Source organism: Ptiloglossa arizonensis, chromosome 4 (genome assembly GCF_051014685.1).
Source record: "Ptiloglossa arizonensis isolate GNS036 chromosome 4, iyPtiAriz1_principal, whole genome shotgun sequence".
Lineage (NCBI taxonomy): Eukaryota > Metazoa > Arthropoda > Insecta > Hymenoptera > Colletidae > Ptiloglossa > Ptiloglossa arizonensis.
In genome coordinates this window covers 12,790,574-12,818,534 of record NC_135051.1, presented here as the reverse complement: position 1 = coordinate 12,818,534, position 27,961 = coordinate 12,790,574, and the positions used below count along the sequence as shown (strand labels likewise).

General features: G+C 33.9%; 2 protein-coding genes across 2 annotated transcripts in view; one reads left to right on the top strand and one right to left on the bottom strand.

Annotated features, from left to right (window-relative positions):
- Positions 1–27,961, bottom strand: part of LOC143145349 (neural cell adhesion molecule 2) — a 261,041-nt gene that overhangs the window by 98,467 nt on the left and 134,613 nt on the right. The window lies entirely within an intron of this gene.
- The window catches only part of LOC143145862 (uncharacterized), a 40,408-nt gene continuing 30,141 nt past the window's right edge, over positions 17,695–27,961 (top strand). The window contains exon 1 of the mRNA XM_076309639.1: positions 17,695–17,842. Within this exon, the coding sequence (XP_076165754.1) occupies positions 17,774–17,842 (69 nt within the window). The 5' untranslated portion in view covers positions 17,695–17,773. The remainder of the gene's footprint in view (positions 17,843–27,961) is intronic.

The window sequence follows — 27,961 nt, the reverse complement described above, 5'->3', positions numbered from 1 at the left end:
ATGGTTTCATTTTTCTCTATATAATGTGGTATGCAACCGTAAGAATCATAGAAGATAATAAACGGTATAGATTTATTTAATAATTTTGTCTAGGACACGCTCAAACTATTGTTAAATATTTTGAAGTAGTTGATACCTAATTACGTTATACAATAATAGAGGATGAAATTATATGAAAACTTTCTTACTAATATTGTCTAGAAAAAAATGAATTCTTAAGTTGACAAAAGAGGTAGGTCCAAATGTGAAAAGTAATAATAAATTCTGAAATAATATGTGTCAATATTAATTCTTCATTGACAAAAATGCATATTATATTATTCGAACTAGTAAATTTTGCTGGTCGTAAATCAATTGTACCAGTTTTAGAAGGTTGGTATTGCTTTATTAAACATCAACTTTATTATTCCCTAAATTCAACCATATGAAACGATATAAGAACAAGAACGATATAGAAGAAAGAAAGACACGAATAATTCGAAGTTGCTAACAAAATTGAAACGCCCTCTGGCGTTAATGATATAATCATGAAATAATAGACAAATTTAGCATCTATTGACGAATAAAAAACATATCGCAACCGATAACCTCGACACACGTCCCAGTTTCCCAACTCAGATTTATACTATTCGATTTCTTTCCAATCTATAAAAGTCAGAGTTGCTCGGTAACAAGTTACTCCCTCGAAGTTGCGTTGATCACTCACATCGATCCTGCAAACCGCCAGTCAGAAGCGAATTAAGTAATCGCGTGTGCGTACGCGTGAGCAAATATAATTAACCACATTCATCGAAGGCGAATGGTTTTACATGTCAACAGGAATCCCGTTACAGACGCTGTTAAAGTGCTCCGCACGAGTTACGACGGCATCCTTTGGAATTAGGTCTTATTGCACGAGAATTTAGCAGTGACGTACGCGTTGATGGTTAAGATCGTGGCTTTCTAACCAACCTTAAGGTGTTCGCCACCGAGTCATCTTGCCGGTTGACGGTGTAGGTGGTGGTTAACGGCGGTTTGATGTCCTTGCAACTCCATCCACTCCATTAGATTTACATGCAGATGAAGTTATCACGTTTTAACGAGCTACCCGCTGACGCACACCCCACCAGCGCCGCTTATCTTCCCGCGGTGACGTGTTTGTCGTCGTTATTAGACGGAATCAACGATCGTTCCGTGTTCGAGAATGTTCGAGGACCGATCGTTCCCAAGGATCTCGTCAATCACCGCTGATATTACTCGTCTGTTCCCCAACCGATCACAACAGCTCGCAGTTCCACGGGTTTCCATCACGGGTCACAAAGCGTTGATACTTCTGCTGGTAACTTCGAAGTGTGTGCTCGGAGTCGGAAAATCGTGGAAGGATAGTCAGACGGTTCAGTGCTCACAATCGCAGATAAACCGTTGGAAAATTCATTAGGAAGTTTGAACGAATACTATTGGTCGTGGAAGTTCCCGCGTCACATTACCATTTCCAAATTTACACTTTGGTGAAAAAATATAACTGACAAAGACACTGTCGAATTGACAAATGTACATTTTCGTAGAAAAAATGTAAGTGACGAAGGTATTGTCCAATTTACACCGAAAAGAGAACGATTTATGGAACTTGTTTGCTTTTTAGAGAAAACGTTAGAATCTAATGAACTACTGTCGAAGAAGTCATCTTTCGTGAAAAGAAACTGCGCGTGATTAAAATTAGTCAAAGAAACGTATCCAAACGACTAACCGATCGCAAATTTTATTTCGTCTCACGGTTGCGACATTTTTCGAGCTGGGCAAGAGAATGCACGCTGGAGCAACGTTCATAGTGACAAGCGCCATGCCCGCCTAGTGCGGAACAATTTCATTTATCACAAGAAAAATGGCGGTTAAACTCTGCAAGCAGGCGTATCATACATTTTCCCGGGATCGAGGGGAAGGCAAAAGCTGCGCAGGGGTACGCCTGCAACCAGGCAGAAGATCAGGAGAAACGCTGGAAAATGGAAGGTACCGAGGGTGAGTCGCTTCTTCTTTGTCATCCCCCATCGTTATACCACTTGCGTAGAGCGATAGCTGAGTGTATTAGCGTGGAAACCGTCCTAGGGTTCGAACGAACCGCCATTCTTGTTACCGCAATACTTGCTCTCTGGAGAATTTCCGGTGGTTATGCTTCGTTAATATTCTCGTAAATATTACACGCTTTGTACAATAACTTAATATTCCGGATTTTTATCTTTATATAAGTTACAAAATCATTAGTGTATTAGTGTGAAGAAAAACTGGCTAGCCACTGAGAACGTCCATGTCGCGCGTAATATCAAATGTCAGATAATAGTGAAAATTAAAATTGTTGTATTTGTCGATGTATCTTTATAAGAGCAATATTGAGTGTATTGTTTAATCGATTTTAATGAAACTTGCATATAATATAGTTATTAAAAAAATATTTGACGCGTTTTTTCTTTTTATCTGCTTTTATCCATATTTAAGGGGTGAAATCAGCCCTCAAAATAGGGGGAGAAAAACACATTTCTCTCCCTGAAGTTGTTTGTGTGGAAATTGTTTGTTATCTGTGTTCTATGATATAGTGGTATATTTTTAACGGGAAAACGAAAGTCAATTCAATTAATGTAATTAATACTTTAAAGGAAACATATAATTATGAACGAAAGCGATAGTAATACTAAAGGAATCGAGTTGGCATAAAATATTATCAATTTAATAGACAGTTATAAACTGGCTGAAAATGAGTCGAAACACAATTTGAACCATTTTTAATAATAAACAATGAAATGTTTTCCAGAAATGATTCGTATAACGGAATAAGATTGTATTTGGACTTATTTTCGCCAGAAAAATCTCTTCAATTAATTACTTAAATGAATGGAAAGTGAATTTAGTATTATTTACAATCTGCAAGAAAAACATACATCAGACTTGCATGTAACATTGCCCATATGTATTACGAAATGGAATCAATCTACAAAGAAGGAACCACATTCGTCGCATGAATAAAATTAGTTCTATCTTCATGTTTCTATTGTTTATTCTGAAATTTTTGTCAATGCAGTAGTATTATTAAATATTAATAAAATAATATTTCACATTAACTTTGTTGCTTCGCTTTATTGTATATGTATATACTTGACCGTGATCCAAACTCTACCTCCTACTCGTTAGTCAAATTTGAAAAATTCTGCATTACAAACACTGAGAGTTCATGTCGTTTTATGAATGCACGATACGCTAACAATAATTGAAAATGTTGAAGTGAAATGTTTGAAACCAGCGTTGTTAGTAGAAACGTGACAAATTTCGTAATAGTGGTACCATTTCTGATGTGTTGACTCCGTGTTTAATTAATCGATTCATAAATATTGTATCTAAATTACTGTTTTCCTCGGAAACAGTGCATTCTTGGTATCCGTATCACAAACTCAGTGTTCGAAGAGTTTTAACAATCTTGTTACGCAATTTATTGGACTTCATTGGAGAAAATTGTATCGCTTTCTAGAAAGACCCTTGTACTTTTCTGCATCACGCGAGTTTCAATAAAATTCCAATAATTGAAATTGACTGGATCGCTACCTTCGAATCGAGTATCGGATATCGGAAAATTTAACTTTCTCGACCAAGAATGGACTGATCTTAACTACTTTTACCGAGCATAACAGCTAAACGCAAATTTGTAGTTACAACTGATTACGTAGGGTAAGTTACGTATAATTATTTATCTCTCTGACTGTATATATCTTCTTCCTTTGTAATGTAAATTTTTTAACAGTTTTGCCTAGGATACGTTTGAACTGTTGTTGTATATTTTGGAACAGTTAATCACACATTACGTTATTCGATGGGCAATTAAATTATATGAGAATCTTTTTATTAAAACTGTCCAAGAAAGAAATAAATCCTTAAATTGAGAAACGTGGTAGATCCGAATGTGATGGATGTAATACATGATATTCCATGTCCTAAAATAATGTATATATATATTACTATATCACAATTCATTTCTTATTGATAAAGATGCAAAATTGGTATTGCTTTATGTAACATACTTGCATTCAATAACATTATCTTTAAATGGAACGAAACGAATTCTCAGCTAAACAATAGGATTAATCTCTGCATGTGGAAAATGAGAAAATACAATAGAACATAGTAAAACGTTGATATATAGAGTAAAATTATCTACGCATAAAATACCTAACGTTCAAGAACGTATAGAAAGAAATTAATTCTTTTTTATCAGTATTCTTATTAACTTCAGTCTAGTGAGTATTAAAATGTTACTATTGTAATGTCACATACCTTCTTTATGTAAAAAGTTTCAAGCCACGTTCACAATTAGTAAAATGGGAACTCTGCTCCCCTAAATTTTCTTGAACCTAACAAACCGATCGATCGTCCAATTCGTGTAACACGAGAGAATAAGTCTGATCGTCATTGGTTAATAGAAGGTCGATTACCAACACCCGATAGGAAACTAATTCCAATTTATTCTAGAAACGGTACTGACTGTCTCGTTTCTCGAATAAGCGGATGTGTAGCGTGCATCGTAATTTGTTCATGTTGCCGAAGAATTCTGAACGCCCACGTCGTTCCCGGTACGGATCGATGCCGCGACTCGTAGGGTTCATAAATAACCTTTCTACGCGGAAAACGAATCCATCAACGGTCGCTCTCCTTAACTAGCCAATTCGAGGCAACATCAAACGTAACGTGGCTCCGACTTTTTTCCTTCCTCCTCTGTGCCAAGCTGGCAGACCCGTAAATAAGTAATCTTTCCGTTTCCTCGAATGCGCGGGAAGGTCTTGAATCTCGAACGCGATCACCTTTCGGTGAATGTGTGCAGGATACCGCGTTTATTTTTCTTTTTATCCAACACGTAAATTTAACTGGTGTTATTTTTCTCCGTGTTTCATTTCGCTGCTGCTTGCTATAAATATATAAGTAAACTGAAACGTTATGGCCGTGGTCCGCACCACCTGTATTCTCCTCCTTTTTGCGCTGATAGAATATTTCGAAGACTAAGTATGTCACGGACTCTCAAAACATACCGATTTTAAGAACTTTTTCGTCGAGTGGTTTCGAAATTAATCGATCAATTAGGTAAGCAATTAAAACCCCGATAATTTCGTGTCCTTAGACGAAATTATACTGGAACGTTTATAAAGAAAGTTTATATCCTGAAACGTCTACGTACCGGACTAAGATACTTTCTCTTGTAGATCATGATTTGTTTCTTATCACATTTGTATCGGTACTTGATTTTGTATATGTATGTTTGTAGCGTTTCAAACCTTCATTGTCCAACCTAGGCACCATCGAGTACTTACTTGCTTCCCCTTCCAATTGTTCCTTATTCGCATAGTATTCGTATGTTGCCAGAGAAACCTTGTGTCGCTAAAGAGGTAACTATGACAAATTAACGTCTCTGTTGTAAGGAAGCGCACAAACGTTGCGCACAATGTATGTGTTAGAGTCGCGTTTAAAGAGGAATGGGAGAGCTCGAGAGGTTTCACGTGACCTCGCTTGTACCACACTGTTCTAAACGATTGACGGCATGTTTCGATATGTTTGTTTCATTTGTTGGTACATGCGTATACTTAACAAATTGCAGTGTGACTGGTGGAAAATCAAGCCTCGTGTGGACATAGGGCGTGACACACCGGTCGTGTTCTCGTGAATATGTCCAAGCAGTGTTTCTCAAATTGTAGTTCGCACTCAAGTAGAATAAAGGAGAATACTCTACAGGGTGTTCGGCAACAGGTGTCCGTAACATTAAAGGGCGATTCTACGTGCCAAAATAAGATAAAAGTCGAGAATAACGAAATCGAGTTTCAGACTTTGTCTCGGAGGTGTCAATTATTGAATACACATGGAAAAGGCGTCAAAATATTATTGAGGCATTTGTATCACTAGTGGCGTGTAGACGTCAACTAACTCACGAGGAAGGCAATATTATAGCCATTTAGGAGGAACCATTTATGTCGTAGTCGATGTTAAAACTTACGACATCAAGTGTTACTACTTTTATAAAACTTTTAAAGGAACTATGGTAGTATTAGATGACTCAAAGAATTATATCGAGGTAATACGAATTTTTTTATTCATAATATTCGGTGAAAAAATTAATTTGTTATTCAACAGTGTTAACGCATTGATAACAGATCAAATAAATTTACCTTTCGTATTTATACTAATTCCAAATGCAGAATCTAAAATCAAAAGTAAAATCAAGAACCGATATGTACAAATTCAATTTCGAAGGATATACATATTTAATATTACATGTGCCGCTAGCCAGTCATCTTTTAGATTATCTCAATACATGAACAAGTACAATTTTTTAAATTATTTTCTTACATTTAGAACAAAAATTATTTCATACAACATTGGTAAAATTACATACAAACTGCTCTTATTAAATAATTTTATATAACCCATAAAAAATATTCCTATAAAAAAGTTACTAACATCGTACTATATTTCTCTCGAAATCGAACTATTCAGATGACCTGTTTTAAATGCCACATCCGATATACTGAAACAAATCTTAAGAACACCCATCTGAGCCTTTTAATTTCGTTTCGTATTCATTTTTGTCTATTGCTTTGAATAAAAAATAAATTTCTTTGAAAACAGTTCTAAACTGTACTAAAAAGAGTAATAATTTAATTCTATTCTAGAACGATCCGCGGGAATATATATCAGGTTTGAGAATCACTAAGCTGGGTCCCTTTCGCACTATCGACTTTCCGTCGCACGACAGTTGAGTCGAGGCTCGTAGAGATGATAAAAAGCATTGTCCTATAGTCGGAGGAGCGGTCGACCAGGTATGTGCGCTCTCATATAGGCCCATGCCTTTTACCACCTCGACCAAAGTCTCGTGCGACGGAAAATCGATAATATACTACAGGCCTTAAAGGATTATACTCCAGGTTTATAACACTGACGGTATCTTTGCCCCTCGTAAAGTACAAGGAGTTAACAGTTTGACTCTCTATTCTATTTCCTTTCAGTATCTGTCAACGCTATCTCTCACAAGGGGAGGCCGAGAAATAATCCTCACTGATTGCAATGAAAATTGCTAGAACGATAGATTTATACCTACAATAAGCGTAACAGTAGTTTAGGCGTAGATAATTAGCCAATTTTGAGAAGAAGTAGGTATGAAAATTTAGAGAAATCCTGGACTTAGTATATCCGTATAATGAAACAATTTATAACAATGTTTTGGGACATCATTTTTGGGACATAACTGGTAGTTTGTACGATTACAAATTTGTTGTCTCGAGTTCAAATCTAGGCACGGGAATTTTTTTCAATATGTTTAATTGTTACTTATTATTAGTCTCTTGACAGTGTAGAAATATGTGTATATATACACAAATAAATATACAAATGAATAAAAAGAGAAATTAGTACACCATTTAGAGCTGTGCAACAACTCTTAAGGTACAACCCTTAACGTTGTATTTTATAATAGTTCAGTTTAACCCAATGAATGATTCTATGTGTACTATTGCATATCAATACTCAAAAGATAAGAATAAGTGACTATTAAACATCGCGCGAATAGGAAAACATCTACAATTTATAATTTCAATGTTATTCGATGCACAGCTCCCCTCTGGTATCATCTGGAAAAATCCAGTCTGGATATTTTGAGAACGAACAATGTAAATACATTGAGTAACCGTATCGAAACACCGTGCACCAATAGACGTGCACTCCGGCCATCTGGCCATTTTTACCGAGATACGTATCGAAAATTTAGAGAAAACATACATTAATTTACCGCCTAGTTGAATTGTAAAGAAAAAACACGGGACTGCTAGTGCAAAGTCACCATAGAATAAACTATTGATTTTTGCTTTTGTCTCAGGTGCACTTTGACATTCTGGGGAGAAACTTCAATTTCGATTGTCGACAGGGAAACGATTTTCGCGAAAGAAAAGGTCGAGTGTCTCGATCGTGGAACGCTTTCGCTACGAAGTACGAATTTATTCGATATAGGATTCCCAACACGAACCACAGGAAATACTCTGTTACTCATTGGCCCAACGTAATTTAAAGCTCATCAATTACGAAGCGTATTCCTTGGTTCAATCCTGGCAAAACGGAGTAAGGTAAGACAAATTGTCCCACGTAGAAGTAATTAAGACAACCCCCCTTACCCTTACCTCTGGCCAGCCGCAACTTGGCGAGTGATCGAGGAATAAAAACGTCGAGGGATTCTTAAATAGTAGTCGCTCTGGCGTATAATCTAGATTCACGTCCTGATAGATCTTGCTACTGTGTTAATTATTTCCTCAAACGGTTGTTCGGTAATGCCAAATCGGCATACAGAACTATTTTACGATAATGGCGAAGCGAAACGGAGCCATTAAGATAAACTTACTCAGTGTCGTTCTAGTTAGTATCGTTCGTTATCTTTTCTCATATTATTAATGCGGCGATAAAGAAAGCGCGTTAACAGCTAAGGTGTTAAAAGCAAGTATTTCGTTTTCAAGTGGTTGGCGAGAAGATGGAACAGTTACTCGAGATTTACACCTGCCAGGTAATTCTTGGGGTACATGTATCGTTTACGACTCTACATGAATACCTTTTACGTTTTCCATAACAATTATTGTTAGATTACTATTATAATGTTCTTGAGAATAGTTTTGTCTAGTGATCGAAAACTTAGGTTTGCTTTGAAAATTTACAGACAGAGAAGTGTTAATACTTGTTTCCAATGTTGTACGTACGTTCATGAAGTACGTTTCATATAGTAGTTCAAATTTTGTTCAATGATATCAATGATTATTCGGTCTCGAATTATTTACTATCGTGTCGAAAAAATAGTTTCTCAGTAGTTTCTAGTTTTGACATTTCTCATTGTCAAGATTTATAAAATCTTATTGAATTCTTCGTTGAATGTTTATTGTTTCTCATATACAGACCAAAATAGTCTTCGGTCAGAGAAACCAAATCTAAAGTTACGACTAAAGAAAGATTTACAAAATGGACATATATACTAAATAACATAAGTCCTGTCTGCTTATGTTAGTCAACTACACATAACTATTTTAGATCTCTATTTAAAACAATATATGTTTTAATTTTCTTCATAAGTATTTAATTCTGCCATATACCAAGATAATAATATTACAACTGTAACAGTTGGAAAGTCTATTTTTTAATCTCTCTTCATTTATTTACCTGTAATACGCCGTATAACAATGATGGATAAAATCGTAGATAGTAAAACATTTTGCGTCTGTTTAAACCATACGTGCAAAGCTAACACACGTAAAATGGAAAGATACAGAACTATGATAAATAATATAAATTTTACAATATTACTTTAATTCCTTCGTTCTGCTATCTTGATGAAATGTTTGATCACCTATGAACTGAATTTCAGAAATATGTTCACGGAATGAATTTTAAAAATAATTTCTTTTTCCGTATGAAGATTGAAATAGAGTAAAAATGATACTAGAGCAATCACAAATTAAACGAAATTTAGAAATTACGAAACGCTGGAATGGTTGGTGTTTATTTACAGATGGAATATTAATGGTAATAACCTGTAGTTTGTCAAGCGTTGGGACGCGTTTGTACGTACTCAAATAAGCACCGACCGATGTCAAAAATATCTGGAATTGGCGCACGTGAGCGGCTATACGATTCGCGCCGATCAAAATTATTGTAATATTCGAGGACGACCGGGAATCCAAAACATCGACCGCATTCATAAGTAGCTAATGAACCACAGGTTTGCATTGGAGGAATTTCAATTTTGTCAGCAGTATGTTCTCTCATCTCCTCGATAAATCAGGAAGGATACAATGTAACATTAATTAACTACATTAGGTATCCATTTTTATTATTCTCACGAGATTGATGCATAAATTTCATACATCATTATAACCTTCATGAATTATACATTTTTTATCGCGTGTAAAATGAACAAACTGATAAAATTAAAAACAGCTAATAAAATGATTAACACTTGGTTTAGTAATTCTTTTTCTAGAAACGAATTAATTTTCTGTAACGAAGGGAACATTTAATTCCTCGGTTTTATTTTGAGCTGCAGTTTTTGTAATAAATTTATCTTCTTAGTCGGTTCTACGACCAACATAATAAAAATTGTTGAACTGCTGGAGCAGCTCATAAATATTTCAATTAAATTTGCTATGCTACAGTTAATCCATTCTGAGCGTACTTATAATTAAACGGTACTATATATAACTATACTTATGATCAACATGCGTTTTACACAATTTTCTTACAGATGACTTATTATATTTACCACTGTTTTTCAGAACCCTGTCAATTATATTATTCGATGTTCACTCACAAAATACAATTAACGTTTTGGAAACGTGGTACTACCCAGAAAGGAGAATAAATTCATTTCACAAACTCACTGTCAGGTTACCTATGTTTATACAGAAACTCCATTTACATACAAACTATTTACACGATACAATTGTTTAGGCGAACGATGCTTGAATCGTTCTAGCAAATCGAATTGATCATGATTTCATTGACAAACTAATGGAACTAAAGAGTATTAGAATTGGATAGGAAATGGAATGCTGAGATTGCTTGCTATTTCCTATCGCTATATTTACACGTGTGGTGTAACCGTAGCCCGAAATAATCCAACACGTACGAATGCTGAAAATACTGAAAATTTATACACTTGCTGATTGTTTGACTAGCTGAGATTAACAGTTATATACAAGCTGTGAAATCGAGTTTGTCTCTGTCGAATAGGTATTCAATCAGAGATTATTTAACTTTTTGTTGATAGAGTTGTGTATGTACACAGCAATACGGAGAAATTTAGATTCGAGGAATTTTTCTTAACATTTTCGTAAGGAATGAACTTAGAAATCTTGTTCAATTGTGGTAACATTTTTTTAATCATGATATTTATAAGTAATCTTCATATGCAAGTATATTTAACATTTTATATCAAAAGAATCAATTCTTGCTTTGAGAAGAAAATTATCTCCACGGAAAACTTTAAATTATCTGCATCTTAAAAAATTTATTTAAATATTTTGTTACGTATTCCTTATAGTTAACAACAATATGTAATAACGAGGCTACAGTTTGACAAACATTTCTTAAAGCACATTTTTTACAGTGCTCAAAATGTTTAATGATCTTTACCTAATCTTTCCTTTTTTCCACAATTTTTCATTTCTTTCCTTAGGAAATCACTTACATACTGTATACAACTACTCTTTTCAAGCAGAACACTTAAAACAATTTACTTTAATAATGAGGTGAATACAATTATTCACCTCATAGATTTCACATAGATATAACAATTCGATTAAATTTATGTGGTTATGTATAAATCGATCGTTTTTTAATGCACCTAATTTAGAGGTATTCACTAGTATACTGAAAAGAGGGGAAACAGGGTTGTGAACTACTTTACAACGTTCTCTCCTTTAAGCTGCCAGGTCCATAAACCTCATTAGGCTTAAAGTATTATTTGCAAGGGAAACTGTCTAAGTCTGATAAACAGATGTCTCTATATGAGACATCTTTGCAGATGTTTGGAGTTATCACTCTTAAGGATGGGACAACAATGATAATGACCTTAGGATAATGTGGCTTTAAATGTCAGTTAAAGAGGCATACTCTATTAAATTACATTTATAAAGTAGTGCATATAAAATTGGAGTGCCTAAAAGGCCAATCTATTAATAAATTTAATTAAATTATTTTATTTTCAATAAATTGCACTCTAAATTTGAAACTCCTCGTCCAAATTTCAATACAATATATATATACAAATAACTGTATAATTAATTCGATTTATAAATTAAATTATGAAGCATAGTGTAGATTAAATGGATTTATTAAAACTTACTGAGAGCATCGGCATAATCTTTCCATTAAATGCGTGTATGCTGAAATATTAAAATTATATTGACCAACAATATACGTGTTTGGACAGAACAACGAAAATAAAATAGCGTATTAAAATATAAGTTGTTAAAAGGAAGGATTTAAAAACTGGAGGCATATTTAGTACTTAATAAAATTAGTAATAAACGTCGTATAAACGTAAATTTTAAAATCAATCTTCTGCAAGTAACATGGTGCTATTTATTGCACTATTGCAAGTTATTTGCTTGTTTTCACTTCATTTCTGTGAAAACAAATTACTAATGAAACAACGAAACCAACATTTTAAATCCTTTTACCATTTTATTTTTACTTTTTAAAATACGTTTTGCAGGTTATGCCTTTCTTTCAATGAATCTTTCGTATTTTCGTACAAAATACGTTTCATACTTTTCAGAAGGTTCTGTATTTGACGTACATTTTCTCTTCCCTGCTGTAAACGATTTATTTTATACAATATTTTTCTTTATTCATTACTACTTTTTATACGACAATAGTTATAATAGACAAAATATATTACGTTAGACATTTCTATAACCGTTGAATAGTCTACTTATTCTTAGAATTTCCATAAAATGTGTTTGTGTGCTGATTATTAATAACCTGTAAATTAGTGTTATTCGGTACTTGGTTAACAATAATTTGATGTCAATAATTATATTTCTCAAACATTACACTCTACATTTATTTAGAGTATAGTGTTTACAATCTTATGTATATATACGTATTATGTATAGGTGTAGGTTCAAAGACAAAAAGACCACATAGCAAAGTTTCCTTGTCCAGCTCATTTTTCATTGATTAAATTGATTAAATTGATATTTTTTTGATTCTACATAGAGAAATTACTCTGTGTAGAATAACATGTCTTATTGACTTTAGAGCCCGTATTTAGCTCCACAACATTTTTTACGAACTTTAATTACTGGTATTATATTCCTCTACACTTTCTCTAGACCAAAACAAGATTTTTGCTCGTACAAATAAACATTCGTCTAAACAAATTCTCATCATGGTAACAAATTGTTTTCACTTATTTCACCGGTAAAAACACAGATTCTCAATAAGATTGAGAAATTGATACGTAGACCAAGATAAAGTCACGAAATAATCGTCAGATCCTTCTGATATAAATCTTTCGGGTAATATTTCAGCGTGTCTTTGGTTCGGTTCACAAAAAATCTATAAATCTTTCGAGGAAGTAGAAATAATAAGACAGGTTACAAAAGGGAGCGGAAACTCGGTACTCTTACGCGATTCGAACGTGACGTCATCCTTTGTTCGAGACAAACGATGGAGACTATTAAAATAACGGTATTTTAAAGAAAAATCCTCTGGCTAGAAAGGACGACTCTATGTTAAGTCTAGATATATTGTAGACCGCAACGTAGTAGGTAGATTAATGGTTTCTACTGGTGCTCGAGAAACCTTTTTATAGCGAAAGGTGGCCTCGCTCGGGATAGTGTGCTGTGCCGGGCACAGTTTGGTTCCGCTCAGCCAGTAAAAGTTGTAATTACTGTAAATCGCGATGTAATTGCCGTAGTAATTACCGTAGAGCGAAGTAGGCACCCGGCTCGCGTAAATAAAGCTGTGCTTGCGAGCTTACTCGTGTTCCCCGTAAATTTCAATCGTGAATGTTTCATTTGTTATGGAACCACTTTAATCGTCGTCTCGTTTCCTCTGTTTCATTGACTCTTTTGAACGTTGAATATTGTTTCGTTCTGCTAGTTTTTGTTCGGTAACAATGACGTTCGTTTTAATGATTAAAGCAGTATCGTTACACTCGCTCGCCCGAATGTGCTCCAATCATTGCATCGTTAATTTCTAGTATGATACAGGCACATTACATTGTCAACGTTGAACTATAGCAATGAAACGGCTGTGTGATTAACCCGGGGAAATTTCTGCAAATGTGACTTTTTTCACTCGTGTTCAAAAGTTTGCCTTTCGGTTGCCAAACGCGTACAATCATTCATACTTCTAATTAAACGAGACATGAATTTTTGTACGTTTATCAAGCTACTGAAATTTATATTAAATTTCACGAGTTTTAATTGCAAAAAATTGGCAAAACTCTGTAATAACCAAGAGTACGGAACCATTTAATTTATTTATATTTTTTATGACACAGATCAATATTCATTTTGATAATTAAACTGTGATAATTATTCTCTGTCTGTACAATTACTGGTACACCAGATACATCATTCGGATAAAATGAGGTGAGACAGCAACAATGTTGTAGCATGTTAATTATCGTTTAGACCTGTCCACTGTTGCATTCTATGTAAAGTTCTTTATATAAGTAGAAGTTTGAAACGATAAACTTTCTTTTAAAATGGGCTGCCGAACAATCTTTTATGTGTTCAATAAGGTTTGGTCTCATACTTTCGACCTGTAGTGTGCACCCGGTGCGAAAGAACTTGTTCTTACTACCACACATGCAATGAAAAGCGTTAGACGTGTTCTGACTACCGATTGGTAGAATGCAATTGATGATGCGTAATCTGCCAATCGGATCTCAGTTTGCGTCTAGAACCTTTCATTGCATCGAAAGTAAAGATGGAGGCAAAAGTGTAAAAAGAATCAGTCCAGTCATTTCTGTAGAGTGTTAACGAAAATATGGGACCATATTCGGAATAAATTTCTCACGAGAAGAGAAACCAAAAAGAAATTTACCAGTTTGCTAGACTTAGCTTTGTTACCGAGATATAAACACTTAGAGTTTACTGGCGTGATTCCTCATACATGTTATTTATATCCTAGTTAGATGACCATACCAAAAATATTGAATACAACAAATTGTCAAGGTTGTGAAGAAAAATATTTTCTTTTTTAAAGATCTATGAGTTTCAGAAATTTGTATTGTTAAATACCAAGTTTTAATTTGAATGTTTAAAATGGTGACTTTGAAGTGGACTCATCATGCTCAGAGAACTTTTTTAGTTTATTAAACTATACCTGGCTCAGTAGTTGTGTTTCAAAAAGACGATACGATACATCGTCCAATAGATGACATTGTTTATGAATTTTGGTTACATGCAGATGTTACAATCGCGGTGTCATATACGCTGACGAATAAAGCTTGATGAGACTAATTCTATTGCATCGAGTATACCTAAAGTTACAATGTTCTATAGTGCCAAAATCTGAACAATCTTAAAGTATTAAATCAACATTTCCTATTTATAATATATTAACGGCATCTTAAAATATTCTTGCTCAATAAGTAGAAAAATTGGCTTTAAAGTTGTAACAATTATGAATAAAAAGTTTTCAATCAATAGAATCACATTTCGATTCTAATCGATATATTGTCGATTCTAATCAATGTCACATAGATTCACGTAGTAAATTTCGTTTTTATGTACACATACTTTTATTTAATAACGAAATAGGGATAGATAAATTCATTAAAATTTGAAAGGTATTGAAAAATTGATACTTCGTTACAATGTCTAGAAACAAAATCTATCTGTAGTTTATTAGCGATTGTAAAGTATGGTAAATTTTACAATTTTACGAATAACTTCAATCGTGTGAACCTGAGAATGATATAAAAGTATTGACTTTCTGAGATCCCATAAATCAACGTCTCCTCTCTTTCCATAAATTTCTAACTGCTGCTCACGTTTTACATTCCAGAGTTCAGAGACACCCTATAGGCACACAGTTGTCGCAACTTTATGGATTCCCTTTGACGATCCCCATCGCGGAATGAGATTATGTATATATCTCCGAGTTACTTTACTAACTACTCAAAGCCAATTTACAGCGAGCTGTTACTGTCAGGATACCTGTTATTCCCTTTACAATGGATTTAAAAATACCTCACCGTTACCGATACTACTTTTAAGTTATGCTGTATTCCTAGGGGTATAAGCGTCACCATCCGGCAATTCGAAATTCTTTCAGAATCGGAACTCAGAGTATGCGTACCGAAATCCTTTCAGTTGCAAAGAAGCACGCAGGAAGTCGGTTTTCCTTGGAGTTACCACGTATCCATGTGCATCCTTTGAAAGGAATTATACTTACTACTTTCGTATTTATCTTGTTCAAGTAGTTCAGAAAGCATCCATTTTGTTTTCAATATATGTCATTTTAAAAATAATTTTCAAGATTATTTGGAGTATTGTTTACGTTATAAATATTATGGTGTAAAAAATTTTCTGGTCAATTCAAAATGACGAACCAAGTTTCAAAGATTAAACAAATTTTGCGTATTTAATATCACAGTATATTTATCGAATGCCTAGCTAGTATATGTAACACGTCCGAGATCTTAAAATAAGTATGTATATCCAATGTAATCGTTATTATTAACTTCTTGGAATTTCATAAAATACGTGTTTTTCCTTGAACAATTGACTCTCGACTAATATTAAACGAAACATATTTTGATTAAACATGTTTTGTTTAATTATACACTTTCTTAAATAATCGGGTTATGTAATGGTCAATTGATCAACTAAGGAATAATTAAATGAAATAAATTAACATTGTTTATCAAATATCATCGTCAATAATGATAATTTTTATTTTTAAACCTTAACTTTCAGATGTGTCATACTTTACTAATAATAAGTCCATTACACATCATTTTTTAAACAACATACGATGATATCAATTTTATAATCTTCGGTGAAAAAATTTAAACAGATTAACAAGAATCGTATAAAGTATGTAAACATTTATTCACAGTATTGTTTCTAATTTATGGATAATATTATGTAAACATTTGAACCAACTGTCAACTCTTAAATATCGGTAACATTTTGTTAGTTTTGCAAAACAATACGAAATGTAACAACACATGTAAATAAAATAAATTAACAGGGTATTTCCTGACACGTGCAATTAAAAATTAATAATCGATTTCTGTTTTCTAAAGTTACACATTTCACAAGTCAACTTTCAGAGGAAATTTCCCATTAAAATCGAAATGTCGTTAACATTTATCTTTGTACTTGCAACGTACTACTATTAACTGTTAGAAATAAAAATCGTTCCATCGGCGCTATCTTTGATACCTAGAAGAATAAAAAATATTCAAAATTCGATATTATTAATGAAACATCGAGTTAAGATTTATAATACACTTTTTCCCGGGTCCGTGATTATACTCGCGCCGTTACCCAATATATTTCTTATTCTATTTTTATTTAATACACGGAGACTTCAGTGGAAACTATAGTAGCTTAAACTAATAATCAGAGAATCAATAAGAAGAACTCCAGAAAAAGAAAAGGAAGAAAATAACGAGATGAAAGTCTCGCGTCTATTATCCTCCATTCATCGCTTTATTCGCGAGAAACGTATCTGGAAACGATTTTCCCATTTCCTCGGCGCGCGTGGCTATCAATAAAAGAGCCCGAATTTCCAAGGAAACGCCAAAAAGCGGCGGGCTGAATACTCCGGGCTCCTCTTTATGACATTCCATAGTCGCATCACGATCTTCGCGTCAGTTTCCTCTGCGAGTAACAGCTTTCGTATAGAACAGAACAGTTCTATAGCGAAGCTTTACAGTTCTCGGGTTCCGCCGGAGACATTAATCTCCCTTATGAGTTACGACGTTGCGCGCGCGCGTGCTTCTGCGCCTACGACGCCCTCTCGCTTCCCAACGCCCCTCGACGCGTCCATGTCACTGATATTTATACAAGTATATATTTACATGTGTGGCGCGAGAGTTTCCCAATCGTCGACGCGATGGACACGGGTGTCCAATCCCGGGTCATAAAACGCCAGGTGCGACGCGAAGAAGAAGAAGAAGAAGAAGAAGAAGAAGAAGAAGAAGAAGAAGAAGAAGAAGAAGAAGAAGAAGAAGAAGAAGAAGAAGAAATTAATCGACGCTCGGAGTGGGATGGTTTGGACGAGCAATAAAAACGAGCCCAGTGTTGTCAACGCGGCTCCTTCCAACCCCCATCGACACGTAAGTCGGTTCGTTTTACAGGGCCTCGTAATTTACGTTTTACGATCCGCCTGTTCGTAGATTCTAGCCCGTTCACGGGGGCGTTTTATCGAATTTAATTAAGTCGCGGCGTTCCCGTGATACTTCCACCGCCCCGCTCCGATTCCCGGGGAAATATGAAAGTTGTCGTGGAGAACTTCGGTAAATTCGCCACGGCAGCCTGTATTTCCGTTCCGTGGTTCCGTGGGAACGACGCGCCGCACGCGCGGGTTCCGTTGAAACGCGAACTCGCGAGGCTGCGTGTCGTTTATTAGTCGCTGAACGAACGCGGAGAAGGATCCCCGTGGAGGAACGGGATCTGATTCTTTGTTTTACAGAAGGGGGGCTGGCAGCGAAAGGAAAGGGCCCCGACACAATCCTGATTATCATAATCGATAGACTGATAATGAACTTCTCAGTGATAAATGTTCGGAGCGGTGTAAATTATACGGGCGAGTGTCCTTAACGCAGTAGTAATTCCTGGCGAGCGTGACTTCTGCAGTCATTTTGGAGTTGAGATTTTATCATCGAGTGGATTTGTAATACCGCGGAGTTGGGGGTAAATGGAAAGGAAGTCCCTTGTAGAGTGAAACCGAGTCCAAAGCGGAGTGGTACGACTTCTTCTCTTTTATTTTTTACTCGTTGAAATACGTCCTCAATTGTGAATTGAAAATTATGAATAAATGAGAGGAAGGGTGGTAATGGTTTCAATGGTAGCTACCTGGTGGTGGTTATCTGGTAAGTGTGCTTATTATTCCATATTGCTTTAATTAAAGAACGCGTTGACTCTCGAGGTCAAGATTTTGAACACGTGTCATTGCGTGCAAATAATTCGATTATTTTGCATTGTAAATGACATTCAACGGCCTGAAGGACGTTTATCGTAAATCTATTACAAGGTAAATAAGAATCATTTCATATAGAAAGAAATTTAAAAATTTTCATTCAAACTTATTTCATTGTATCGGATTCATTTTTTCAGAAACTACCATTCAAACCGTTTCCATTTATCCGATTTGATATATTACCTGCTTAGAACGGCTATGTGTAACTATAGTCGTTGAGGTCCAATAAGATTACGGTAAGCGGGTTTTCGTGATTTGTAACGTTTAGTACGCGATGTGTCATAATTTGCTGTATTGAAAATTGTTTCGTTAATCGTGGACAATTTTGAATTATTGCGTTTCTTCGTTTTTCGAAAATAAAATGATGAAAAAAGTATTTACAATAAATTTATGAGGGATAATATATATATATGAGATTTAAGTACAATCGACACAGAGATTCGAAAAACAGAAATTAATTCATCAAGGCTGAAAGAGTTGTCGCTAAAACATTTGAGCAACTCGGAGAGAAGTTATATAATAAATAGAGCAATCTAAATAGAAAATTTATTTTTGATCGCCTATATGGTTATTTCTAGACTGGGCGTTATAATTGATATCATAATAAAGTGTTAAGTATCATGGTGCACTCCATTTCAGGTAATCGATCCACGTGCACAGCTGCTATGGTCAGCGAACCGTGCCATTCTCACGTTTTATATTGTTTCAATGAGGTCTACAATCGAAATCGGCAGCTTTCATAGCCATTTCAATGGTGCCATTTGTATTTGCGAAAGAGTTATACTGTGTTTCTCTATACTAATACGAACCTTGGAAGAGGAATGATTTGGAATGAACGAGACAGACGTATGTAGGTTACTTTGATCTATAATAAAATTTCCATACAGTGTTATGTATATACCTTCAATATCATACATCATATTTATACATAACTATAATTTATTTTTCTTCTTTAAGCATTTTAGACAGATGGGTTATGCAGATAGGAGGATATTTCTGTACCTTCTTTGAGTAAACTGTTACCCTTTAAACAAACAGTATAGTAAGAGTTATAACTCTTTGCAATAACTATACAAGGATTAAACAATGGATGGACTCAGAATTTTCAATTTTACATGAAAAAATGTTTCAACGCAACTATATTCTGTTTTTATTATACTACCGCTTGTTCGCTTAACATTTTTTAAATAGGAGAAACAAACCAAGTAGTCGTTCGAGTTTCACCTATTTCTCGAGCTATTCTCAGCTTAATGTCTCGTTCCAAAATAGCAATGGGATTGTATATTAGGCATTGCATATCAGTAACTCTCTTACGAGGCAATATCTCTGTTGCTCTTAATGATACGCGAAAATGTCGAAGGAATAAATTGTTAAGTTCGAAAAATTACGTATTACGATGAGAATTATTTTTTTCAAGATCGTCGATATTTTTTTTAAACGGGAGTACATACTTTCATTGCTACAATGTAACTTTAATCATATTACCCAACCACTATTACTATCCAGTTAATACCATGTCATACCGGATATATGGATATACGGATACGGGTATTACCTGGGTATCAAGAGCTTTAGCGTAGTTGTATGAAACATGTATACACCGTGGACCAAAATTCGTGATACAAATGGGGTCAAGAAGATTCCATAGCTTGAAATAAGACGAAAATAAACAATCACCAAATTACATTGGAGGTTCAATTTTCATTTTCAAGGAAAATGCATTCAAAAATCGATCCAATACTAGACGATAAAAGAAACTCAAATATCAACTTTTAATTTTAAACATAGTTGCCAATAAATTACTAAAGAGAACGATCATTAATTAAAAAATTTCTAACCTAATGGTGAAATAGAGTTATGTTTGGAAAAAATGTTACTTTGATATTGAGAAATCGTTCTAATGTACATATTCAAAAAAAATTTGTTTGGGAAATGAAAAAGAGATTTGTATACTTTAGTTAAAACAGATTTTCTTTATAATACAAGATCTGATAGCAAATTTATTCGTATCGTTAATAATTAAAAAACAAAAAAGCTAATTACATAACAAAGATATAGAAAGTTTTAGTTATTCCGTTGTATCACAGAAAATGTGTACGAAAAATATTTTCGAATTTTCGAAACAGTTTATTCCAATTTATTATAATCGTTACAAATCTACCACAATGTATTCACGAAAACTTCATGATTATTACTGAAAAAGTGCCATTGGCAAATAGTAGGTCGACGAAACCATTAAAGGTATAAATGACAACATTGAAGCGGTTAGCCAACCTGCTGATTTTGTTTATAAAGTTGATTCAAATAATATAGCACGAGAGGGAGTATGGTCAGGTGACCGTAGCAACCGAGCACGTAAATCGGTTACCCGACACGGCCCGCATTGCGGCTTTTAACAGCTCATTATAATGTCAATTATAAAATGTTCGCTCTAGAAATAACCGTATTTTGTAGGGAAAGCTTCAATTTCAACAAAATCCTTAATATCGGCCGCAAGAAGTGATCGATTCGATGCGGAACGATCCAGTAGACAATAAACGTAGCGTAACGTTGAATTAAAGAAGGTACGGGACGATCGATCAAGCTGATTCCATCGTCGACGGTGAACTTTTCCCCATAAATCGTAATATTTCCACTTGAATAACCTACAGTGTCGCTTGCACTTGTTTCCAAGATGTACCGATTTCCTTTTATGGACCGGTAAAAAAGTTCGATGATGAAACCCATCGAACCTCGTTCTTTCTTTTACAGTCTTCTGTCCCCTTGCTTTTTACGATTGCCAGATTTCACGGAATACAGACTTGCGACGTAGATTTATACAACTTGTATGCTAAGGTTTCCTACGAAATAACGACCCGTATGTGTAAGAAACAACCGTGTTTTGTAGACCAGGCTGCGCTGTTATCAACGGAATACGCAGAATGGATCTCGCAGTAAGTGGTCGTAACTTTACAAGGGAAATTCGGTATGTAGAAATCTAAGAAAAGTTTCTAGGGCATCCTGACAATTGGCAATGTTTGCCGTTACCAGAATTTATAACAGAGCTGGGAATTATTCGTACTCGCGAGTCGAGGAATCTTCATTTTGCATACAGTGGTTTAGTAACAGAAGTGGAAAACATCCAAACGTGGCAAAGTATACTTGAAGGTCTTGGAATTCAGAATTTTCGCTTTTTACGCTTTTTCCGCGCTTGATAGTAAATAGTTGTACAATAAACTGATGAGTTTCTAACTAAGATACTTGTTTAGTTGCAAAGCGTAAATTGGCACTCGACAGGTCAATAAATTGGAAGCATTTGGATTTTAATCGGCCAACGAGCATCAGTTCAAATTACATAGATAAATAGTTATTCTCTACTTTCTTACTCTGTTATACATATTACGGCATTTTTTCTGTAAACGATCGAATATATCCCTCCATAAAAGTGTTATTTCCCTGTAACCGATCAAATATTTCCATCCCTCTAAATCGGTACCATATCGACTACTCTAGGTTTATGGTGCGCGAGGTACTCAATTTATGCGATTCATGACTGAACAGTAATAAAACACACACATAGGTTAAAATTTTACCCTCTAAAGAAAACTTAGATTTTGGTTATTACGTATTATTTTTAGTCATATAATTGAAAGATTTACTGACATGATTCGAGTAATGTACACTTAAATATAATCTAAATGAGCGATTCCATACCCTTACCGAAGTGTGATAAAAAATATAAACTTTCATTAATGGATACCTCTTGTTTAACGGATGGTGAGTCAAATTTCACTGGTTTTCTATCGGTTCGAGATAAAAAAAAAGTACATCTATTCTCACCTTCTGTACAATATACTTTGTGGATAATTGCCTAAATTCACATCATGAATACAGTATTAGTTTTACAAATTAATTTGCGTTGTGTCAGTTCTTTAGAAATAGATTACATCATGGACTTGATGAAATATTCGATTATAATATTTAAGCTTAATTAGAAAAGCACAGAAACATGGAAAGGGACTGTTTCAAAAGTCTTAGCAGCCCAAAAGATTAGTAGAAAAACACTAGAAAAGTTAAGTACATCCACCGGTGGATTTGTTTACTCTTTACAATTGATGCAAATATTTATAGCTTTCGAGAAAAACAATTCATTGTTAGGGAAACTGTTGGCTCAAAAACCTTTATCATGGAGTTAACGCAGGTTAGATGAAATATATGTATTTCTCTTAATTATAATATCAATTGATACTATTTTTTACTTGTTAATATTTCAAATTAACTTCCGAGTGTGCATCTTCGAACATTATTCTACTACTTATTAACGCCTACGTACAAATGTAATACATTTTTGTCCTCCAATACAATAAATTTAATATTCTATTTAAGAACGATATAGATGACAAATAAATATAGTAATGAAAATAATATCTAACCTACGATATAGGTATGTACATATATAAAAATTACAAGTATAAAAAATGATTGTACATATACTAAATGCAGTTCGAACTAAATTTATTTATCAATACACTATTATAAATTATTTTATTTTTTGTATAAATAATTAAAACTTATTAGATCTGATGATGAACGTATAGGTTGAAAAACATTTATATACATAATTAACACAAAATTGTTTAAGATGTCGATAAACGTTCAATATAAAAATATGCTTTTATAAAAAGACCGACAGCTTGGAGTTAATTTATAATACTTCATTGTTCCTTTTTCCCGAATAAGTGAAATTGATCACATTTAAAACGCGCGTATATGCTACGGTGCAAATGCAGGAAACTTTTAACAAACTCGTGTGAAAATGTACATACATTAGCTTCGAGAGTTTAGGACCAACTGTGGAAAATAGTTTGAAATGAATGCAATTTAACGTGTCAGGTCCTTACACTGGCTTCGGCTAATTCAATTTTTCTGTTGAAGTGCCATCAATCAATTTGAAGCCTGAGAATGGTCCTGGTACTACAACATTGTAACAATGGTCCCTATAGTTAAAAAAAAGTGCTACTGTTGCGGTTTTTATGACGAGTTATTTCAAACATTGAAGCCGTTCAATGTATCTTTTCGTATTGAAATTCGATACCGTTGAAAAAAAAAAAGAAGAACGAAAAAGCTATTTGAGGTTGGCTACTGTGGACGAATAAAAATAGGTTGAGGGAAGAGAACAGCAGAAGTTGTACCGAATATATCACAAAAGAAGGTATTGTATTTCTGAAAGAGAGATTTATTTTATACGAAGGATAACATTTGCATATATTTGACTTGCAGGAAGAGTTGCATAACGTTTATTTAACTACATATGCGATGTTAACCTTTACACTAATCTTCTTCAAGATAGGTATCAAGTTCTGGAAAATTTTTGCATTCCTTAACGTTCCCCTTATTAGAATGTATAACTTTGCTAAAATCTGTAATTACGAAGAATACAAAAGATAGAACATAAATTTCATATGACATTAAATTACCCTATGATTGCTATTTTCTGGTTAGTGAAAAATTGGATGCTCCGAAACTAAAAGAAGAAAAGATCACGTAAGATGCGAGGTCAAAGTATAAGTTTTATATTATGAACAATTCTACGTTTATTAAGTCGACTAACTTAAGAAAAAATTGTTAACGCTTAAACTTAAAAGGGTTTATCGATTTTGAAATTTAAAAAGGAAAGTTAAACAATGTTCTTGAGACTTCATAATTATGAGTAATTTGCTTTCTGTTATGAGTTCATTTGTTACTTGTTATGGAAAATTCGCGTTTTATAAATAACTGATGAAACTGATGTACTTGAAGTATCTAGATACTATATAAAAAAGCTTGAAATATGATAAGTTGTTGAAAATGATATATGCCATTTATCAGGGGATGTACATCATATTTGCCAATCAAGTATAATATTTCCGCAACATAATTTAAATGCTCGTTAATAAATACAATTTCAACAAAAAGTTTGCTCATGTTTAAAGTAGAAATGCGTAATAGTTATAAAATTTCTAATTTAGTTAATGTTTCACGTAGTCTGAACATGTTCAACGTTCGTATTAACTCATATCGATTTTTGAAAGTAGGATATTTAGCAGTAAACTAATCAAAGACGAGCATCAATTTAAGAAATTAATTTTCAATTAAATAAAAAGTGGCATTTATTAGTATAGAAAATGTGCAGATCAAATTTTATTTCATTTTCTTTCTTAAGCAACTTCAATTTATTCAAGAGTCTTCTCTCCTCTTAGCTTACTTTCTATTTTTATTACTAATTGCAAATTGCAGGTGAAAAGAAACAAAACGTCATTCGATTATAAAGGTCTGTCTAAGTATTTGATCTTTCTAATGCAGAAGAAATGCAATAATATTAACGTTTTATCACGTATAATTTAAAGATTGCTCAATGGTCAAACATAAAGTTAGCAAATTAGCGTAGAAACGTTAAATTGGCATATTAGAAAATTAATTTTTCTTGCGCTGTACACTGTGATTTGTAATGGAAAAAATGACAAACGTATTGAACAATCTAGTAAATGCATTTTCGAATCTTGTGGATTACAACGCCTCTCTAAGAAGTTTCCTACCTAATGTAATGAAAAATCAAGCAATTAAAATAAAAAATATTGTATGAATGAAATTGTTCAATCCAACTCTCACTCTTATCATCGTTGAATACACTTAAAAGATGTTAGATGTTCATTTACACCATTCGGTATCTTGCCATGTTGTATTTCCTGTTGTGATCCAATAATATTAAAAATTTATGAATTCACGATTTACATCTGTCGCTAACTCAATGCTAATGTAATTAAAATTACAAATTAAAACGTAGCTATTCGATATTCTAAATAATCACTTATTCGATTATTATATTTTCGAATATAATAAGCAATATACACTACTATATTTCCTCAATGTGATGGAAAAAATATCAGTCCAGGAATTTTTTAGAAAGACGATACAATTTGTCCAAAAGTTTTTCACACCGCATACTCTGCTCGCACAAAGCCTGATACTTAATTTTTCACGTGTACTTTGATCGTTGAAAGATTGATACAATAATTCTTACGATTAGCCCGTTTCCATAAGAAACTGATACTTCATTTCTTACGAGTACGTTTCGAATCTGTGAAGTTCACTTTAACTGTTGGAATTGACTTCGACACGTGGGTACATATTGAACTTGATCCCATCTCTGCTTTAAACAATCTTCGGGAAACTACTTGCGAACCGCTGCTACGTGGAACTTGTCTTCGACCCGGTCGTTATTCGAGAGCGAAAAACGTAGGCCCAAATTTACGATTCTCGATAGGTATTATCAACACTCGTAGATTGGAACATCACGCTGATAATCGCTGCGATATGAAGCCAACTTCCACGCGACAAATGATTCCTGCGGGCCTGATGTAAGGTTACCGTCCCCCTGCGTGCCGTGATTTATCGATTAAACGTAATCTCGGATGCACACGAGCGCGGTGGTGTAATTTGCGAGCGTCTTCGGAGAAAAAGAAGCGGCCGCAATTACGTCGTTTCGACTGTAGCGCAATTATCGGGAGTCTCGGTGCTTGTTATCGAGGGCCAAGGGTAAGGCGGAATCACTTTGTTGGCATCTCGATAGTGAAAAGTCGCGGTTAATAATTACAGATCCGGCCATATATAAAAATCAAGAAGATCGAAGGTGAACGGAGAACGGAGCAGATTGCCTCTCACTCTGATGTTTGCAGTCTTCGATTTTTCAACGGAGTATCGATTCTCCCTCGATAGGCGTTGCGTGGCTGAGAACCGAACGCTTTCCCGACGATTAGGCTTCCTTCGCGTGTATGAAAATTACGCTCACTCCGTGAAAGCAGATGCGAGGGACGATTCGTGCGGAAATTTCAGGGGAGGTAGCGGAGAAAAAGTGATTCGGTTTTCTAACTACATCACACGCGGTTATTTCTTTATTTTTTGGCGAAGGACTTTATTTTGGGTTGCCGGATTTTCTAATATGAAAACGAACGAAGTTATTTTGAATTTGAAACAATGAGAATTGAATTATTTTGAAATTTATACGATAAAAACGAATTTGTATTGAATTTTTAATTAGTAATATTGAAATTATTTTGTGTTGTAAATAGTGATAATGATATTATTAATATTTATTACGAGTGTTATTAATTCTAAACTGTAAGAATGATAATATTTTGAATTTTAAATAATACGATTGATTTGACGTTATTTATTCCGTATGCAGAGGGTTCGCTTTAAATTCGAGCAGTATTTTTTTCACAGACGACAAATATTTGAAATCAAAATGAAAGAGAGAAGTTTTAATACTTTTTATACGCAATACGATGGCAGACATCACTTTTTTATGCGCGCAATATTTTTCGAGAATCGAAATATATGAAAACATGTAGCATACTATTTTAAAAAATTAAATTGAAATTAAAGTCTCGTTCGTCGTACCAGATGCAAAAAATGTATTCTGGTATCGCTAATGTTATTAATATTTAATCTTAAGTTTTTCGTATTGGTTTTATAATGTTTCTAACATCAATTCCTTGGATCATGAAATTGTTCAAAATGTGTCTTGAATAAGTTACCAGTGTGGCGTTTGCTCATTACGTTCAATATAAATTTATAATTTTTGAATACATAAATAAATTTTCTTGAACTATATAAATAAATTTAATATAATGTAATTTAAAATAATTTAAATTTGGTATAAATGTACAATTGTTTTATGAATTTCTGTTAAACATTAAAGATTTATTACAAGTTTATAAACTGATATATATATAGAACCGATATGAAAACCGAGCTTAACTGAAATCGATAAATTCAGTTTTATTAGTTTCTCTGTAACAATTATTTCGAATATTAATTCTTCGTTACTCTGGAAAACCGAAATCGATATTACTACTAAAATTATTTAATGGTACACATAATGGAATACATGCATGTAACATTGGTAAAAGAAATAAAACGATAATGGTGTACTCATGAACATAAAAATTATTTTTTGCAAGGTATATTATATTTATATTGTGTTTTTTTTAAACATAAGATAATAAAAAAAAAACTTCTGACAGACTAAAATAATGAATTTAGAATTATTCTTGAAAAGTAGAAGAAATATTTTGTATTTGTTTGAATCAACACGAACCTTGATGATAAAACGTAGTAAATGTTGCATTTTAACGTACGGAAGATAAATAAATCATGTCCTACATTACGTACAATGATTCTTATAACACCAAAATGTTTGCTTCCTGGCTGTCCGATTACAAATTCTCTTTTTTTT